Below are 20,694 nucleotides of genomic sequence, written 5' to 3'. Positions count from 1 at the left end.
GTATTCCAATAAATACAGTTCCATCTAAGTAGCCTGATCACTTACATGATGGTGAGAAAAAGACCAAAGTTACAATTTTACTACATTAAATTTGCAACAACTAAATTATTGAGGATTTTTTATCCTAACATGCATCTACCGTGCATGCGTTATGCTCACATAAGGTTTTTAATGGATATTCAATAAATCTTGGATGGAGCCAAAGATACAAGAACCATTGGTCAGGTCAGCTTCTCCTCCAGCCACCTTGTCGCTTCTCTACTAAAGGATAATGTGCTGGCTGCAATCACCGGATAACATCAGGATACGATTTGTGATGCAGATATTACATTGCCAGGATAATTACACACCTTCCTCACTTTTATGGCCCTTATCGCTGCGAGAACTCTAGGTGACTAACATGCAGGGCACACATTAAACTGCCAGCTATGGAGATTAATGAAAAAGAAAAGAGTCAAACGGGCCGAAATATTCTCGCTCTTCTGAAGACATGAGCAAAAACGTCATCTGGCAATGAGATGTGTGGCTCCCATTGGCCAAGGCTTGTGAAATCCTTAAAGCAAATAAAAAAGAGGTGACGGTACCGAAAACAGAATAATCTCCCGCCTGTCCGGAGACTGCCATGTATTTGGCTCTGTAGAACATTTTATTGTGTTTGCAAATCTGCCTTCCAGCATAACAAGAGATAACCTGCCCATATCTCTGCAAAACTCTGACCACTATCAGGCAGCAGGACCCAATATTAGGGCCGCTATGGTGACAATGACTTGACATAGGGGAATATTTTCATCACCTAATGATGTGATCTTCCAAATACATTACTGGGGGCCCACTTGACCCTATAGTTCAAGAATGGTATAGCTCTGCTTGCTTTTTCAGGTTTCTCCACGCCAAATATCATTGTTATATCTTATAGCATCTTCCAGAATTAGGTATCCTGACTTAACGCAGTCACGTTTCCACCAAGGGGGACAAACAGAAACATATAGGAACTGTATGTGGGAGCACTGTATGTGAAACACAGCCTCCAACTGCAAGAAGAATGTAATCCTAGGAAACCAGTGTTACCACAGTTGGCCAATTCACAGATTTTACTGCAGCAGTTTTACACATTAAAGGGGTTCTCCGAGATAATAAAAAATCTCAGACAACCAACACAATGTCTTAAAAAACATCATATACTCTCTCCTTACCCCAGTGAGGTTCTCTGGTACTTCTGCTGCAGTTTATATTCAAACAGCAGTACTGAGGTGCCTGGATATGGCCACTGAAGACAGTGATTGGCTGCAGCGGTGATGTGCCATATCCAGCACGTCATCATTGGGTTCAGGAGCTAGACCAGCGACACAGAAACAAGTGTGTTTTTATTTATTTATTTGAAGACATTGTAGGGTTTGTCTGGGATTTTTAATGATCTTGGAGAAACTGTTTAAACTCAATTAGGGGAGGAGGGAGCACAGCAAATAGATAGGTCAAGTAATTGTCCGGCACGGCATGCGCTAGAAATCACAAAATGTGTGGAGTGACATTTTAAGATCCAATTCACTACAATATGAAAAAAACTTGATGCTCCGATTCTCCTGGCTGTGACATCACCGCTGCAGCCACACTTTAGTGCACTGCTGAGACCACTTATTGGCTGCGGCAGTCACATGGTGATCACCACTGCAGCCGAGAAAACAGAACCCGACTGGGAGAACTGGTGCTGTGTCACAGGATTGGTTAGGTATGTAATCATCCATTCTTTATTACAGGTCGAGACCCCGAGTTGTCTGGTTTCCTCTTGAAACCAGAAAACCGTTTTCATTAACAAAGAAACATAGAATGGCGGCAGAAAACGACCACATAGTCTGTGTAGTCTGTCTTCACATTCTTCCCCTTTTATTTTTATCTTAGGATTAACAAATACTTACAGATGTAGCAGAGTTAACACTCAAGCTCTTAACGCAATTGCGTAACACATTTAGTTTAGATAACACGCCACGGGAAGCAGGTGTGTTAACTCTACTGCATCTGTATCTCAGGAGAGTTTACATTCATTTACTGTTGATTTCCCAGCAGTTCGGTCCAAGCATCAACTACTATCTCAGTAAAATAATATTTTTTGACTTTGTTTCTAATCTTTTCCCCTAAATAATTTCAGATTAACGGGAACCTGTCAGGAGGATTTAGGCCCCCAAGTCCCCAATAACATACTATCCCAGACAGTACCCTCACAACAATAATTGGCTTCTATATACTTCCTGAGCAGAACAAAGAGATGTGAAAACACTGAAGGTGCGTTCCGTTTTTTTGTGTTCCGTATACGGAACGATTCATTTCAATGGTTCCGCAAAAAAAAACGGAATGTGTTCCGTATGCATTCCGTTTCCTTATTTCCGTTCCGTTGAAAGATAGAGCTTGTCCTATATTTGGCCGTAAATCACGGGTTGTGGCTCCATTCAAGTCAATGGGTCTGCAAAAAAAACTGAACACATACGGAAATGCATCCGTATGTCTTCCGTATCCGTTCTGTTTTTTCTGAACCATCTATTGAAAATGTTTTGCCCAGCCCAATTTTTTCTATGTAATTACTGTATACTGTACATGGCATACGGAACAACGGAATGGAAAAACGGAACAACGGATCTATGAAAAACGGACCGCAAAAAACTATAAAAGCCATACGTTCGTGTGAACTAGGCCTTATGGAATGTGAATGAGATGTTTTAGGGCATATCCACATGCAGTAGATTTGTTACAGCAATTAATCCGTATACAAAATTTAAATAAAAAATCTGTTCTGTGTATGTGAATGCAACTGTTTTCGCAAGCCCCACTTAGATGAATGGACAGTCGCAAAAATTTCTGAAACAAATCTCCTGCATGTGAATTCATCCTTACCCTTGCATAAGCCTTTGCGGTCTACTACACTTACAGTCCATCACACAAGGCATGCTCACGTTGAAAACATCTTGCTTCTTTTTGTACGCTTTTTAGAATTACTACAGAAATTTCAGATAAAGTAAAATTCTATTCAAAATGTGCCTGGTGCATTCTTTTCTACACTTTGAGACTTGCCCAACATGAAGGTGCTGCTCAGCAAAAAGGGACGTGGCTTTGTGGGAATAGGACATGGCTTAGATGCCTCATCATGCGCCAAAAAAAATGCTATAATTTTAGGACATTTTTTTTTTAGGTAAACTAAGCCAACAAATAGATGGTGAAATCTTCGTTCAGAACGGATCCGTCTGCATTATAGTTTAGAAAAAATTCTAAGTGTGAAATGTGCTCAGACGGATCCGTCCAGACTTTACATTGAAAGTCAATAGGGGATGGATCAGTTTGAAAATTGAGCCATAATGTGTCAACTTCAAACGGATCCGTCCCTATTGACTTACATTGTAAGTCTGGACAGATCCGTTTGCCTCCGCACGGCCAGGCGGACATCCAAACGCTGCAAGCAGCGTTCAGGTGTCCGCCTGCTGAGCGGAGCGGAGGACAAACGGTGCCAGACTGGTGCATTCTGAGCGGATACGCATCCACTCAGAATGCATTAGGGCTGGACGGATGCGTTCGGGGCAGCTTGTGAGAGCCTTCAAACGCAACTCACAAGCGGAGCCCCGAACACTAGTGTGAAAGTAGCCTAATATGGTCATTTATCAAATTGGTGTAAAAGTAGAACTGGCTCAATTGGCCATAGGAAACCAATCAGATTCCACCTTTCATTTTTGACAGCTCCTTTGGAAAATGAAAGATGGAATCTGATTGGTTGCTATGGGCAACTAAGCCAGTTCTACTTTACATCAGTTTGATAAATGACCCCAAAATGCACACTGCCTTAGGCTACATGCACACAACTGTATGCATTTTGCGGTCCACAAACCGCGGATGCGCAAAATACGGATACCGGCCATGTGCATGCTGCAACTTTTTTGTAAAAATGGCTATTTTTGTCTGCAAAACAGACAAGAATAAGACATGTTCTACGATTTGCGGAGTGGCCGCATGGATGTGGACAGCACAAGGATAACATCTGTGTGCTGTCCAAATTTTTTGTGGCCCCATAGAAATGAATATGTTCCTGTCCGATCTGCAAAAAATGCGCATGTGCATTCCTTATTGACTCTACCTGGGGTTAAACATAGCATTAATCACAAGGAGCAAAGATGCAGAACTTGATGACCGTTGGATCTGACATTCTGCCAGGATTGAATTCCTGGTATAAAATAATGACATAATTAATAATAGTTTCACCCACTTGTTTTCGTTCCTCTTCCTCATCTACACCTGGGCGAAGTACAAGAGCGGCGCGGTAATCTGTATTATAGGCTGGTGCCAGCCCAGCGGGATAAGACTCCTTCATTAATCGATTACACACCTGAAACCAAAAAATCTGTAAATGCAAGTCACAGCACTGAACATGTGAGATTTTCCAGACTATGTGTAAACCTAGATTATATAAAACTGCGCGTGTATTCGGGTACAGCCATGTCCCCAGTTTTCAGGGATTGCTGCACTTCAATTGCTCCCTTCAATCGTTTTTGGCTCGCAGAAAACTAATTTTGCCCTAGGTGGAGTTTTTTAGGTCTGTAGATTGAGCTGTATGTTTTCAAGTGATATATATGATTGTGACTATAAGTACACATACATACAGTCATTATATAAAAGGCCAAATATACTTTATTCACCCATCTGGTCGCAACGTTTCAGCTCAAGCTTGAAAAAGGCTCTATGAATGACCTGAAAGGATGCGACCACATGAGTGAATAAAGTGTTTTTCTTTTCACTAATTTTTGTGAGAGAGCTGCTATTTTCTTCTTTTTATACACATACATACAGTTGTGTTCAAAATAATAGCAGTGTGTTTAAAAAAAAGGAATAAAGCTCTAAATCCTTCCATTAGCATTTATTTCTATAAACACAAATGCATTGGGAACACTACACATTCTATTCCAAATCAAAACATGAAGAAAAATATATCAAATTTGTGTTGTTCATCTAAAAAAAAAAAAAAAAGTGAATATTAGACTGTTAAAAAAAATAGCAGTTTGTATTCTTCTTTACAAACTGAAACATTCACTATATAAACTGAAAAATGTTTGAAAAATGTATTCCAGCCCAGGATGATTGGACTACATTCACCAGTTCTTCTCCATTTCTTGGTTTTGTCTCAGAAACTCAAAGTTTTCTATTGGATTAAGATCCGGGGATTGGGCTGGCCACTCCATAACGTCAATCTTGTTGGTCTGGAACCAAGATGTTGCACGTTTACTGGTGTGTTTGGGGTCGTTGTCTTGAAGGAACACCCATTTCAAGGCATTTCCTCTTCAGCATAAGGCAGCATGACCTCTTCAAGTATTCTGATGTATTCAAACTGATCCATGATCCCTGGTATGCGATAAAGAGGCCCAACACCGTAGTATGAGAAACATCCCCATATCATGATGCTTGTGCCACCATGCTTCACTGTCTTCACAGGGTACTGCAGCTTGAATTCAGTGTTTGGGGGTCGTCTGACAAACTGTCTCCAGCCACTGGACCCAAAAAGAACAATCTTACTTTCATTAGTCCACAAAATGTTGCGCCATTTCTCTTTAGGCCAGTCAATGCAAATTGTAACCTCTTTAGCACAAGTCTTTTTTCCAACAGTGGGACTTTGCGGGGGCTTCTTGCAGATAGCTTGGCTTCACATCGGCGTCTTCTAATTGTAACAGTACTCACAGGTAACTTTAGACCTTCTTTGATCTTCCTGGAGCTGATTGTTGGCGGAGTCCTTGCCATTTTGGCTATTCTTCTATCCATTCGAATGGTAGTTTTTCGCTTTCTTCCACATCTTTCAGGTTTTGGTTGCCATTTTAAAGCATTTGCGATCATTTTAGCTGAGCAGCCTATCATTTTCTGCACTTCTTTATATGTTTTCCCTCTCCAATCAATTTTAATGAAGGTACGCTGTTCTTCTGAACAATGTCTGGAATTACCAATTTGCCTCAGAATTTCAGAGAGAAATGCACTGTAACCAACATGTACAACATTTGCTGCCTTCCTTTCCTTAAATAACGGCAATAATTGCCACCTGTTTTTCAAAGAATAAATGACCTCACTCATTGAACTCCACACTGCTATTATTTTGAACATGCCCCTTTCAATTAGTGATTCAATTACACAGAATCAGCAGCATGCATGTCATGTCTGTTGGGTTTCTATTACTACACCTGCTAGTAAATTATTTGCCATGTAGAAATTTCTACCAAAAACAGTGATTGATCAGGTTAGCAATGTCTGACTGCTATTATTTTGAACACAACTGTACACATACATATCTCCAATGCAGTAAAAGTTATTTTTCAGGAGGATGCACCCAGACCCTGGACTCACATGTTTTCCAGATGGCAAAGCGTTTTCTTTATCTGTAAGCTGCCCCTGCCATTCATGAGCAACCAGCTCCATAGGGAGGTCATGATGTCCCTGCAAAGGTATCTTGTCCTCCTCAGCATCCATGCTTTGCAACACTGGTGATCTCCGGGACACTGGATTCTGAGGAAACACAAGCAACAGTTTAACCCCAAGATCTCCGCGCAGCTCTGAGTATACAGCCACTAACATTACTCCTGGACAATGGCACTACTCTGCAATAACTAGGCACGTGGAAAGAGGCAAATAACACTATGTGCTCCAGGAACCAGTGGTGTAAAAGGAGATTCCATTTTCACTGCCTGGAATGACAGACATATCATAAAGTAACATTAGTGGGGGCTGAGATCTTCATACGTATAAGGCTACTTTCACACTCGCGTTTTGTGCGGATCTGTCATGGACGGATCCGTTCAGATAATACAACCGTCTGCAGTTCAGAACAGATCCGTTTGTATTATTTTTAACATAGCCAAGACGGATCCGTCTTGAACACCATTGAAAGTTAATGGAGGACGGATCAGTTTACTATTGTGCCAGATTGTGTCAGTGAAAACAGATCCATCCCCATTGACTTATAGTGTGTCAGAACGGATCCATTTGGCTCAGTTTCATCAGACGGACACCAAACCGCTGCAAGCAGCGGAATGGAGACTGAACTGGTGCATACTGAGCGGATCCTTTTCCATTGAGAATGCATTAGAATGCAAACTGATCCGTTTTGGAGCGCTTGTGGGAGCCCTGAACGGATCTCACAAACGGAAAGCCAAAACGCGAGTGTGAAAGTAGAATAACCCTTAAAGCACTGCTAAGTGCTTTCTCTATATCTGATCTGTGCTTTCTTTGAATAGCTATGGAGTTCAGTGGGTCTGCATTGCGCATACAGGAAAAAAGGAAACATTGAAGTCAATGGAGCATCTAAAAAAAACAGTGATGTGTCTGACATACCAGATAATACAGATCCATATCGATTGTGTCTAGAAAAAGTATTTTTGCTGAGTGAATACAACTTGTGGATATGAGGCACTGCAAGGATCCACAGAAAACTAGAATAATGACACCTGGCACGCCTTGTGCAATGAAGCTCATCTATTCATTTATCTTCAATATTCTCCTATGATCCAAATCCCTACATTTTAATTTTATTGCAGGCTGAATGGCGAACATTAGTTTACAATTACAAGAATAAAGGGTTATTGTCCGGATGGCATCAATCATAAATTTGGGCTGAGTATTCCACCCTCACTGTAGAACGGATATTGACAAGTAGCAGTTGATTACGCTGCCCTTTGGAATGGTATGAACGGCCATAAATTAAGAAAACTGCAAACTCACATCTCTAGTGGGGGAAACCTTCCAAATGCCACCCGGCAGGGTTAACTCCTCAGCCTCCACCGTCTTCAGAGCTGCCAGTCTGCCACGCACCTGCCGCATTGTATTCTTCAGCTGTCATAAGTAGAGATAAACCACAGAAGTAATTAGGGGTACTGAGGACACTGGCTTTCAAACGTATTTTTACGAAAATCGGATTTAGGCTACATGCACACGACCGTATTTCGTTTCAGTGTCCGATCCGTTTTTTTTGCGGATAGGATGCGGACCCATTCATTTCAATGGGTCCGCAAAAAACAAGGACAGCACACAGTGTGCTGTCCGCATCAGTATGTCCGTTCCGTTGCTCCGCAAAAAAAATAGTGCATGTCCTATTTTTTTCTAGTTTGCGGACAAGGATAGGCATTATTACAATGGATCCGCAAAAAAAACGGATCCGCAAAAAAAAAAAAAAAAAAAACGGACGCCATACGTAACATCATCCGCAATTTGCGGACCGCAAAACACATACGGTCGTGTGCATGTAGCCTTATACTGCACCCTGAGATATCGCAGCTTGGCACTAGCTTTCAATGAGGTTGTCAGACAGCAAATCCCCAGCAACCATTCTCAGATTATTCAGGTTGTCAAGCTGAAGGTGAAACGGTCACTTAAGCCAATCAAGGAGGCAAGGCATGAGGTTTCAGTACAGTTTTATTCTCTAGGGACAGGGATGTTGAGTGTTTTTGTAATGTACTTTATTAGGGAAAGATGCTTCTTTGTACTAGAAAACATGGAGTAAAGAGTCTTCTTAGCAAAGCTAAACTGAGCTTTACTAAGGAAAACCTGTCTTCAGTGAGTCAGTCTTCGGAGTTCTACTGAACTCTGAAGATGCCTGGGTGTGTAATAAGTCAGATAGGCAGTGATGGTTAGGGCAAATGTATATAGTCGGTGATAAGGGCATAGGCACATAGTCAGGGACTGGGTTAGTGACAAGGGGCGGTTGTTACAAGAGGTGCATGTTACACACAGGCGTCTTCTGAAGACAGACTCTCCTTCTCCAGAGATTGGCTCAGAAGACTCCTTACACTCTGTTTTCTAGTACAAAGAAAATGATTATTACTCTTACCGGGAATTTGATTTTCCTGAGTACATGAGAGCACCAGAAGAGAAGTCCTCTGCCTAGGACAGGAAACCCACAGATATTTAAGAAGGAGGGGCCTCTACATCCCTCAGTGGTTTTCAGAGACAAATGAGAGCACCCCGAAATCCATGCTTCTGAGCCATCTGAATCCACACGCGTTTAATTCATCAAACCCTTTTCCTTTTTTTTTTCTGCTCACCCGGTGCACCATAACCAAGACCCATCCACCAACACCATAATAAAGAGAGGGAAAAATAAGGGTGCTGTCCTAATCAAATTACCGGCAGGCAGCGTTTCGGTGTCCGCCTCCAGAGCGGATTGGAGACTGATCGGAGGCAAACTGATGCATTCTGAGCGGATCCTTTTCCATTCAGAATGAATTAGGGCAAAACTGGTCCATTTTGGACCGCTTGTGAGAGCCCATGATGGATCTCAAACGGGAAGACAAAACGCTAGTGTGAAAATAGCCAATGAAATTCCAGAGACAGAATTTAGGGTGGGATAATAGCTTGTAGAACCTTACGACCGAAAGAAAGGTCAGAAACAGAGGTATAAAAGGTAAGGGCAGAATACCAGGTAGCTGCCTTGCAAATATCGTGGATCAATGCGTTCGCTCTTTCCACCCAGGAGGTGGATACTGCTCTTGTAGAATGCGCTGTCCAACCCGTAGGACACAGATAGCCAGCTTAATAGCCTGCTTAATCCAGCTAGCTAGGGAACTTTTACTAGCGGACATCCCTTTATTAGGGATTAGGGCTGCACGATATGGGAATTTTGTGAGATTGCGATTAGGGCCCTAAAAATTGCGATAACGATATGCGATGCGATATTTTAAGGGAATTGTGCTAGAGGTCTATTTGCTTGGATTTTCCCATATGAGCCGCTGATGCGGCTGGGTATGACATAGTTATAGGGGATCTGTGGAGGGCGCTGTGTTGTGGGGGGGATCTGTGGAGGGCGCTGTGTTGTGGGGGGGATCTGTGGAGGGCGCTGTGTTGTGGGGGGATCTGTGGAGGGCGCTGTGTTGTGGGGGGATCTGTGGAGGGCGCTGTGTTGTGGGGGGATCTGTGGAGGGCGCTGTGTTGTGGGGGGGATCTGTGGAGGGCGCTGTGTTGTGGGGGGATCTGTGGAGGGCGCTGTGTTGTGGGGGGATCTGTGGAGGGCGCTGTGTTGTGGGGGGATCTGTGGAGGGCGCTGTGTTGTGGGGGGATCTGTGGAGGGCGCTGTGTTGTGGGGGGATCTGTGGAGGGCGCTGTGTTGTGGGGGGATCTGTGGAGGGCGCTGTGTTGTGGGGGGATCTGTGGAGGGCGCTGTGTTGTGGGGGGATCTGTGGAGGGCGCTGTGTTGTGGGGGGATCTGTGGAGGGCGCTGTGTTGTGGGGGGATCTGTGGAGGGCGCTGTGTTGTGGGGGGGATCTGTGGAGGGCGCTGTGTTGTGGGGGGATCTGTGGAGGGCGCTGTGTTGTGGGGGGATCTGTGGAGGGCGCTGTGTTGTGGGGGGATCTGTGGAGGGCGCTGTGTTGTGGGGGGATCTGTGGAGGGCGCTGTGTTGTGGGGGGATCTGTGGAGGGCGCTGTGTTGTGGGGGGATCTGTGGAGGGCGCTGTGTTGTGGGGGGATCTGTGGAGGGCGCTGTGTTGTGGGGGGATCTGTGGAGGGCGCTGTGTTGTGGGGGGATCTGTGGAGGGCGCTGTGTTGTGGGGGGATCTGTGGAGGGCGCTGTGTTGTGGGGGGATCTGTGGAGGGCGCTGTGTTGTGGGGGGATCTGTGGAGGGCGCTGTGTTGTGGGGGGATCTGTGGAGGGCGCTGTGTTGTGGGGGGATCTGTGGAGGGCGCTGTGTTGTGGGGGGATCTGTGGAGGGCGCTGTGTTGTGGGGGGATCTGTGGAGGGCGCTGTGTTGTGGGGGGATCTGTGGAGGGCGCTGTGTTGTGGGGGGATCTGTGGAGGGCGCTGTGTTGTGGGGGGATCTGTGGAGGGCGCTGTGTTGTGGGGGGATCTGTGGAGGGCGCTGTGTTGTGGGGGGATCTGTGGAGGGCGCTGTGTTGTGGGGGGATCTGTGGAGGGCGCTGTGTTGTGGGGGGATCTGTGGAGGGCGCTGTGTTGTGGGGGGATCTGTGGAGGGCGCTGTGTTGTGGGGGGATCTGTGGAGGGCGCTGTGTTGTGGGGGGATCTGTGGAGGGCGCTGTGTTGTGGGGGGATCTGTGGAGGGCGCTGTGTTGTGGGGGGATCTGTGGAGGGCGCTGTGTTGTGGGGGGATCTGTGGAGGGCGCTGTGTTGTGGGGGGATCTGTGGAGGGCGCTGTGTTGTGGGGGGATCTGTGGAGGGCGCTGTGTTGTGGGGGGGATCTGTGGAGGGCGCTGTGTTGTGGGGGGGATCTGTGGAGGGCGCTGTGTTGTGGGGGGATCTGTGGAGGGCGCTGTGTTGTGGGGGGATCTGTGGAGGGCGCTGTGTTGTGGGGGGATCTGTGGAGGGCGCTGTGTTGTGGGGGGATCTGTGGAGGGCGCTGTGTTGTGGGGGGATCTGTGGAGGGCGCTGTGTTGTGGGGGGATCTGTGGAGGGCGCTGTGTTGTGGGGGGGATCTGTGGAGGGCGCTGTGTTGTGGGGGGATCTGTGCAGGGCGCTGTGTTGTGGGGGGATCTGTGCAGGGCGCTGTGTTGTGGGGGGATCTGTGGAGGGCGCTGTGTTGTGGGGGGATCTGTGGAGGGCGATGTGTTGTGGGGGGATCTGTGGAGGGCGCTGTGTTGTGGGGGGGATCTGTGGAGGGCGCTGTGTTGTGGGGGGGGGGGGATTCTGTGGAGGGCGCTGTGTTGTGGGGGGATCTGTGGAGGGCGCTGTGTTGTGGGGGGATCTGTGGAGGGCGCTGTGTTGTGGAGGACGCTGTTATGGGGGATCTGTGGAGGACGCTGTTATGGGGGATCTGTGGAGGACGCTGTTATGGGGGATCTGTGGAGGACGCTGTTATGGGGGATCTGTGGAGGACGCTGTTATAGGGGATGTGTGCTATGACACATAGGGCCATGAGGGGGGCCAGCATGAGACATATAGCATCTTATGCTGGTCCCCCTCATGGCCCTATGTGTCCCCTCATGTGTCCTAAACTGCGCACATAACTGGCTTTGCGTGTAAAGTATTTTACTAGTGTGTGAAACAATCTCTCTCCTATTGATAACAGGTCCGGCCTCTGTACTCACTGTCACTATGAATGCACTGCAGCGAGCGGCAGCGAGCTGGCCGGCCGGCCGGCGCGTGACTGACGTCACTTAGTAACGCTCCTCCCACTTCAGGAAGCAGGAGCGTTACTAAGTGACGTCAGTCACGCGCCGGCCGGCCGGCCAGCTCGCTGCCGCTCGCTGCAGTGCATTCATCGTGACAGTGAGTACAGAGGCCGGACCTGTTATCAATAGGAGAGATCTTGTTTCACACACTTGTAAAATACTTTACACGCAAAGGCAGTTATGTGCGCGGGGCCCCTTTATATATAATCGCGGCATTTTCGGGTCAGCCAAATCACCATATCGCATTTGCCGATTATCGCGATTAGATTTTTTTTTCGATTTATCGTGCAGCCCTATTAGGGATTATTGAACGAATAGGGCCCCTGACATCATCCATTCTCTAGTAGCATCTAGGTAAGCTAAAACACACCTCCTGACATCCAAATAACTGAACTCCAACTCCTTCTGGCACCTGGGATTGAGCAAAAAGATGGAAGAACTACCTCCTGAGTCTTATGAAAACTGGGAAGAAAAGCTGGGTCAGGCCTAAGGACAAATATAATATATACATTGCAGGAAAAAAAATTAATAATAATAAAAAATTACTAATAGGAGTTTATTATAAACCAGCTAATATACCAGAGTCCACAGAAAATCTACTACTAAACAAGATAGACGAGGCGGCAAATCATAATGAGGTGGTTATTATGGGGGACTTTAATTACCCAGATATAGACTGGGAAACTGAAACCTGTACATCTCATAAAGGAAACAGGTTTTTGGCAATCACCAAAGACAATTACCTTTCCCAACTGGTTCAGGACCCGACTAGAGGGACGGCCATATGGACTTAGTATTAACCAATAGACCTGACAGAACAACAGACATGCAGGTTGGGGGACACCTGGGAAATAGGGACCATAAAGTAATAACCTTCCAATTATCCTTCAAACAAGCATTTCTTCAGGGAGGAACAAAAATACCAAACTTCAAAAATGCTAACTTTAGCCAACTAAGAGAGGCCATAGGCCTAACTAACTGGGATAAAGTTCTCAAAAATAAAAATACAGCCACCAAATGGGATATTTTTTATAGCATTCTAAACTCTAATTGTGAGAAGTACATACCATATGGGAATAAAAGATTAAGGAACAGGAAGAAACCAATGTGGATAAATAGAACTGTAAAGAAAGCAATAAGTGACAAAAAGAAAGCATTTAAATCACTAAAACAGGAGGGTAGCGAGGAAACACTAAAAAACTATAAAGGAAAAAAATAGAATATGTAAAAAAATAATAATAAAAGCAGCCAAACTAGAGACCAAGAGATTAATAGCCAAAGAGAGCAAAACTAACCCTAAAATGTTCTTCAATTATATAAATGGTAAAAAGTATAAATCTGAAGGTGTCGCCCTTTACAGAGTAATGAGAGGAAGTTGCAGAGAGCGACCAGGAGAAAGCAAAGCTATTTAAAAAAAAAATCTCCACTGTATTCACTGAAGAAAATAAACTGGTTAAACTTTTTGGCCATAATTCCAAAAGATATGTTTGGCGCAAAAACAACACTGCACATAACTAAATGAAAACCATACCCACAGTGAAGCATGGTGGTGGCAGAATCATGCCAAGGGGCTGTTTTTCTTCAGCTGGAACTGGGGCCTTAGTTAAAGGGAACCTGTCACCCAAAAATCGCCTATTAAGCTGTTTACAGTACCTTATAGTGCTGTATAGTCGTTTCCTGATGCACTTTTTGTTAGTTTTGCAGCATGTATGCTCAGTCAGAAATCGATGTTATATTCAGCTGCTGCCCCGTGCTTCAAGTCAGGCTTGAAGTCACGGGGGCAGCGGCCTCGGCGTCTTACATGGCCCTCTCCCCGCCCCCTGCCTCTGTGACTGACAGCCGAAATCCGATTCCGGGACCGCGCTCAACGGCCGCATGCGCAGTAAAGGGCGGCAGGAGCGCGGTCCCGGCTGCCGCGCGTACTACGCGCCGTCTTACTTTCGCCGCACTGCGCATGCGCCCGACATCCTGTATCAAACGCGCCCGCGCCCAGATGCCGGGCGCGGGCGCGTTTGATACAGGATGTCGGGCGCATGCGCAGTGCGGCGAAAGTAAGACGGCGCGTAGTACCTTTAAGCTAGAGGGAATTAAGAACAGTTCCAAATACCAGTCAATATTGGCACAAAACCTTCAGGCGCCTGCTAGAAAGCTGAACATGAAGAGGAACTTCATCTTCCAGCATGACAACGACCCAAAGCAAACATCCAAATCAACAAAGTAATGACTTCACCAGAAGAAGATTAAAGTTTTGGAATGGCCCAGCCAGAGCCCAGACCTGAATCCGATTGAAAATCTGTGGGGTGATCTGAAGAGGGCTGTGCACAGGAGATGCCCTCGCAATCTGACAGATTTGGAGTGTTTTTGCAAAGAAGAGTGGGCAAATCTTGCCAAGTCAAAATGTGCCATGCTGATAGACTCATGCCCAAAAAGACTCAGTGCTGTAATAAAATCAGAAGGTGCTTCAACAAAGTATTAGTTTATTTATTTTTATATTTTTTCTTCCCTAAAAGATTTCAGTTTGTTTTTAATTGAGTTGTACAGTTTATAGGTCACATTAAAGGTGGAAAAAGTTGTGAAATTATTTATCTTTGTCTCATTTTTTTACATCACAGAAACCTGACATTTTAACAGGGTGTGTAGACTTTTTATATCCACTGTATATGGACTAATCCCTCATTCTGGTATGATAAAATCTGAGACTCTTAGCCAATATATTTTGATCAAAACCCATATATGCCCACCTACCCAGCGCCACAATGGTCTCAGTCAGGCAGGTCCTACTCTAAACCTACCTATGCCGTTGGGCATCTACATTCAGGAGAGCAGACCCTGCACAGATAGTCACCTCTATGTGCATCCAGCAACCAATGAGAGGAGGAGCACACACAGCTATATGTACCACCTAATCAAGGCGCTCTATTAGATAGGAAGGGCAAAAGTGCACAAGAATGCTACTGCCAAGATAATAGGAGCGCATTCACACTTGTAGGTGCCACTTCTTCAAGCATATAAATTTATCAGACATCACAGAAAAAGATACTAAACATCCTGCACGATATGACAACCAAATATGCAGATGTACATGGCAACGTACAAAAAAAAAAAAAATCATGGAAAATAATGCACTAACACAATAGTTGCATGAACTAAGCTCCCACTCCGGTATGATCAAATCTGAGACCCTTAGCCAATATATTTTGATCAAAACACATCTGTGCCCATCTACCCAGCACCAAAATTTCATAACAGTTTTCAGCCAGAAGCGATTATCACATTCTGCCCCAGTACTACTTCCCCGGCCGAGCGTCTCAGCTAAACACATCAGATAAAAGTGATTATTTTCATGATAATGGGATTTGTGCTACTGTATATCCTGTACGTCTCGCCAATGATTACTTACACTCGTAATAACAATATTTCCATTTACTGACAGCATGCAGAGATTTTAAAAATGCAAGTAACTTTATTATTCTATATATTCCTTTGGATAAGAAATCTAACAGGTCATGATACATAGCAAAGACTTTATTAAATAGATAATTATCCCTAGTCCAAAAGTTCATATAAAAACATAGTGAGGATGGAGACTTGTACCGAATGAAGGTGTAATTAATAGTATGTATTGTAATGCAGATACATGTAATTAAAGGGACTCTGGCACCAGAAAATTTACTGTGTGTGTGTGTGTATATATATATATATATATATATATATATATATATTAATATTAGTCCTATTTAGTTATGGTATACGTGTTGACCCAGCACATGACCCAGTATGCAGTGTAACCCTGTTCACAGAGGAGCAGACGCCACATGACTGACATATGTTTAGACACATGTTTGGTCCTATTGAGTTAGCCCATGGATGCATCAAGACAGGGTTAATGTCAATATATTAGAAAATTATTTGATTTCCCATGCTTCGAAAAAAAAAATACAAAATAAAAATTCTGCTCTGACCGCAGGAGGTTCCCCCTCTGATTTTACTGATGTGGGGGTCACTGCATCTACAGTCAGCTCTTACTGTATTATGTTGTGTAATTATCATGCTCAGGATTTGGAGGAATTAAAGGGTTTGTGAACTGCTACGATATGGATAGCCTATCTTCAGAATTGATCACCAATATCAGATCGGTGGAGGTTTGACACCCAGAACCCCCACCAATCAGCTGTTTTGAAGAAAAAAAAGAGTGAACTGGACCCTGTATGCATCAGGCAGGATGTGGCAGAGATATATGTTACTCTACTAAGCATATACCTATGGCTGCTCGCTCACCAGTGACATACAGCGCACTGTCACGGAAGGCACTTACCGCATTAGCATGCTGTGAGAATAACTTATTTCCGTTTTCATCTCCTTCCTCTAGATCCTCCTCAGAGTCATCACTAATCTTTTGCGCTGACACCCAGTGCTTGCGAGGGCTGCAGATGGCGACTTGTTTATTGCGGTAAGTGCAGGTGTACCTCTTTGGTGTAAAGCGCATGGCGGCATCAGAAGACTGTTTGATGATGATCCCATCTCTTGTGACCTAAACAACACAAGATCAGAACATAATCAATTAATATAATATGACAAATGGACTTCCAATAATCATCCAGCAGGGTAAAGGAATACGGCTTCACCACTTGGCTGCAAATATACCCCATAGAGTTCCTAATGATATAACCTCACAAGACCATGTCATCCAATCCCTTTAGGCCGCTCTGGTATTTCATCTATAATAGTGTAAAATTCTGCAGCAGCCATTGGACGACAAGGATCATGTGACATAACAATGGATGCAGTACCCCTGTGGCCCAGTAAACCTACAAGATCAAAGCCTGTTGTACTGGTCACAGACAAAAGATAACTGTAGGACGGAACATACGTATTCTTGATTATTGCACGGTACTTAGTCATGTGCCCTCATCCGACTCCTCTCTCTTCTCCTATCGATATTCATATAAGTAGGACAAGACTATTACCGCATCATAGGATTTCTGGATCTGATGCCTCTTGCACTGCTTGGCATGCTGATTAACCCTACGCTTCACCTCCTCTTGAAAGCGAACCAGCTTCTGTTCCTTTTCCTTCTGATACTGAATTAGCTGTTCTTCAATTTGCTGAGCGGGGACCTAAAACCAGAGAAACATGAGATTAGACCACAAGCACAATGGTTCAGTTCTCATCAACCAGACCCAAGTTAAAATCTTCTTATCCAGCTTTGAAAAGGGTTAGTCATATTGGACTACTTTCATATATACAGTAAAGGTATCTAGCAGAGGAACAGCTTGTCGAAGTTCACTGTATTCGGTACGCACTGGTTTTTGTCCGTCCGAAACCCGTCATTCATGCTGGAAACCAACGGGTAAACGGCTGTATCCGGTGAACTCCGGCAGACTGTTCCTCTGCCAGACACCTGCACAGCAGATGTGGAAATAGGCTTAGCCTTACTGGTTCTTTTCAGACAACCCCCAGGGTCAAGTAAACTTCTAAAATGTATTATACCCCATCTGTTCCCATAACAGGATATCATAATAGTTCTGCAAATCACTAATAAAGAAGGTCGCCAGTATGGACATATTGTGTATTCGACACACAGCGATTTATATATAACACAGTATATCTAACTGCTGCCATCTAGTGGCTGCATCTAATACTACACAGGCAGGGACCATTCGCCAATATGTTAAAAGAGCAACTACACTTTATAAAAACTTTCGACATGTCATAGGGACATATCACTGGGGGTCCGAGCGCTGAGACCCCTGGCAATCGCTAAAATGAGGAGTTAGAGGCTGAGCGCTGTCTTTCCTTGCTGCTTAAGACCGCCTCGTAGACTTTCTATGGAGACCGTCTTCCGTTCAATCTTCATCACGTTCACTATTCTGCAGGTTTCAAAGCTAAAACCTCCCAGCAGTTCTTGCTTGTTCAGCATCTACCCAGAGCTTGCGCTAGAGATTTCCATTCTGGGATGCATCAGCTTTATCGTAGGGTCTGTACAGCCATCTGATGTAGGACTAACATACGTTTCACAACAATAGCCTTGACTATAAAGTTCTGTTTATGGCCTCTTCCTCTTTTCTAAAACATAGCCTTTATTTAAGCTTTAAAAGAGTCCAAAACATCAAAGAGCGGCAGTGTTTCCTTTTATTCTCATCTGGTGAGAGCAGGGGAGAAGGGTTATTTAGTCTCTACTTTTAGTATATTTTCTATTGTGGGTAGAGGGGATGTGTTATTTTCACACTCTTGTTCTTTCTATATATTAGTCAAGATGCAGTCTATATCATCTGGGGATATAAACGGTTATATCAGTGGCTGTATCTACTTCCCACAGATTGAAGCACTGTAGACAGACACTCTCCTTTTTTAGTCCTAGTTGGTATATGTCTAAGTACCAACCATAAAAATACGAGTATCGCGGCACTTCCATAAAGGGACATGTGCTTTATTCACCAATAAGGCGTGATGTTTCGGTTCACTCCATGGAACCTTTTTCAAGCGGCGATTTAATTACCAACCATAGATATATAATGTCCAGCAGTATTAATCCCTTTAAAACATAACTTTTACTCTTCAATTTATAAAATAATACCACCGTAGTGGTTCACCAGTGAAAAGTGATAAGACAAACAACAATAATCAAAAATACAAAATGTTCCTGGGAGCTAGTCGTGGATACACCTATAGAGGGGTGAGTGAACCATAGATATAGAGTGCTGTGTGGTTACTTCTATAAACGTTGCATCTCTTCCCCCACACTTGAAGACATATGGCAACATTTGCTATTATTCACTAATAACACTATATCAATTTCTCTTTGCTCTCGTTACAAATCGGAAACTGTCTGTTAACAGTTGCCCTTGTGTTAAAAACTAAACTAGTGCTCCCCCAACAAGTTTCACCGCTAGCTGTGGCCTCATCAGGGGGGTTGGAGCAACTAAACAGAGCGCTTAGTCTACTTTCACACTGGCGTTTTGGCTTTCCGTTTGCGAGATCCGTTCAAGCGGTCAAGTTTGCATTCTAATCCATTCTGAATGGAAAAGGATCCGCTCCGAATGCTGTTTGCATCAGTTCTGTCTCCATTCCGCTTTGGAGGCGGACACCAAAATGCCGCTTGCAGAGTTTTGGTCTCAGTCTGAGGAAATTGAGCAAAACGGATCCGTTCTAACACACAATGTAAGTCAATGGGGACGGATCCGTTTTCACTGACACAATCTGGCACAATAAAAAACTTATCCGTCCTCCATTGACTTACAATGGTGTTCAAGATAGAGTTGTTGCAAAACCACATTTTCTATTCGAATTCGATACCATAAAAAAAAGTATTGTGATACTCGATACCACTCAATACCACGCAAAAAAAATAAAACACCAAAAAAGCCACGTGCATTTTAAAAAATGGCGAAACGCACAGTTTTTTGTTTTTTTTTTCTGTTCCGGCGTTCACCGCATAGATTTTTTTTATATTTTAATAGTTTGGACTTTTTTCGGATGTGGCGATATGTAATATGTTTATGTATTTATTGTTTATATATAAAATTGAGAAAGGGGGTTATTTTTACTTAATTTTTTTTTATTTAATAACTATTTCCCCTCTTAGGGGCTAGAACCTGGGATCTTTTCATCCCTTCTCCTATTCACCCTAGAGCACTATTAGGGTGAATAGGACTTCACACTCTCCCTGCTGCCCTGAGCTCTGTGCACACCGCGGCAGGGAGGTTACCATGGCAGTTAGTAGTAGTAGGAGTTATCTATACCTATTGAGTGACTCCTCCCACCGCCGCTATCTTCATCCTTGCAGCCGATGCCGCGCCCCATATGCGATGACGCATTCGGACAATGACGTCCATTACAGCGTCACTGGATCTGCGCAGCAGTCGGACTGCCCATTGAACTATTGCGCATGCGCCGGGACGGAGGCGGATCGTTGCGTCACCTGACATGCGATTGTCACATGACGCCGACCGCACTCCTCACGCAGGCGCACAGCCAGCCTGCCTCTGGATTTAAACTGACCAGCGCTCAATGTAGCGCTGACAGACGCTGATACAGAAGCGGTCAGTCCACCTGCACTACCGCTTCACATGGCATTCGCCATACGCGCTCCATGTTGAAAACTGTAAGTTAACTCTTAAACTCTTTTGCCATATCTGCAATGGTTGTTGTTAGACACAGGTTCTTAATGGATTGTATATACTTATATTTTTCCTAGGTATCTGGACTGTTTTGGACTATACCAGTCCAATCAGGTCTGCGCAACCCACAGGGCTACCCCTGTTTACACCTCCTTCCAACCTAGATATTCACTACCCTGGGCTGAGAGCGCTGTCTCTTATGCCTTATGCCTCATGAACAGAATTGTGAGTAAATCTATGATCCACGTGACATAGCTATATAGATTAATGTCAGGTTTGGTATTTGAATGGATTTTTCTTTGTCATTTTTTGCTGTTCACAGGTGTCTGGGCTGATTTGGACCACACCGGTCGAGTCAGGTTTTTTAACCAATAGGCCCTATAGATCTAGGTATAACATCGTAGGGTGGTAGGAGTTGAGATACCATCCTCCACTCTTTGACCCCTGTCCCC

At 44.4% G+C, this 20,694-nt stretch overlaps 1 protein-coding gene across 1 annotated transcript in view; it reads right to left on the bottom strand.

The window, feature by feature from the left end:
• Positions 1–20,694, bottom strand: part of CCDC15 (coiled-coil domain containing 15) — a 52,321-nt gene that overhangs the window by 15,438 nt on the left and 16,189 nt on the right. Inside the window, exons 2-6 of the mRNA XM_044278301.1 lie at positions 17,090–17,239; positions 16,438–16,653; positions 7,729–7,839; positions 6,358–6,516; positions 4,241–4,360 (exon numbers count right to left, since the gene is read on the bottom strand). Of these exons, the coding sequence (XP_044134236.1) occupies positions 4,241–4,360; positions 6,358–6,516; positions 7,729–7,839; positions 16,438–16,653; positions 17,090–17,239 (756 nt within the window). The remainder of the gene's footprint in view (positions 1–4,240; positions 4,361–6,357; positions 6,517–7,728; positions 7,840–16,437; positions 16,654–17,089; positions 17,240–20,694) is intronic.

The sequence above is a fragment of the Bufo gargarizans genome, chromosome 2 (assembly GCF_014858855.1).
Source record: "Bufo gargarizans isolate SCDJY-AF-19 chromosome 2, ASM1485885v1, whole genome shotgun sequence".
NCBI classification, from domain to species: domain Eukaryota; kingdom Metazoa; phylum Chordata; class Amphibia; order Anura; family Bufonidae; genus Bufo; species Bufo gargarizans.
Note: the sequence above shows the minus strand (reverse complement) of the source record. Positions and strands in the feature narration are given on the sequence as shown.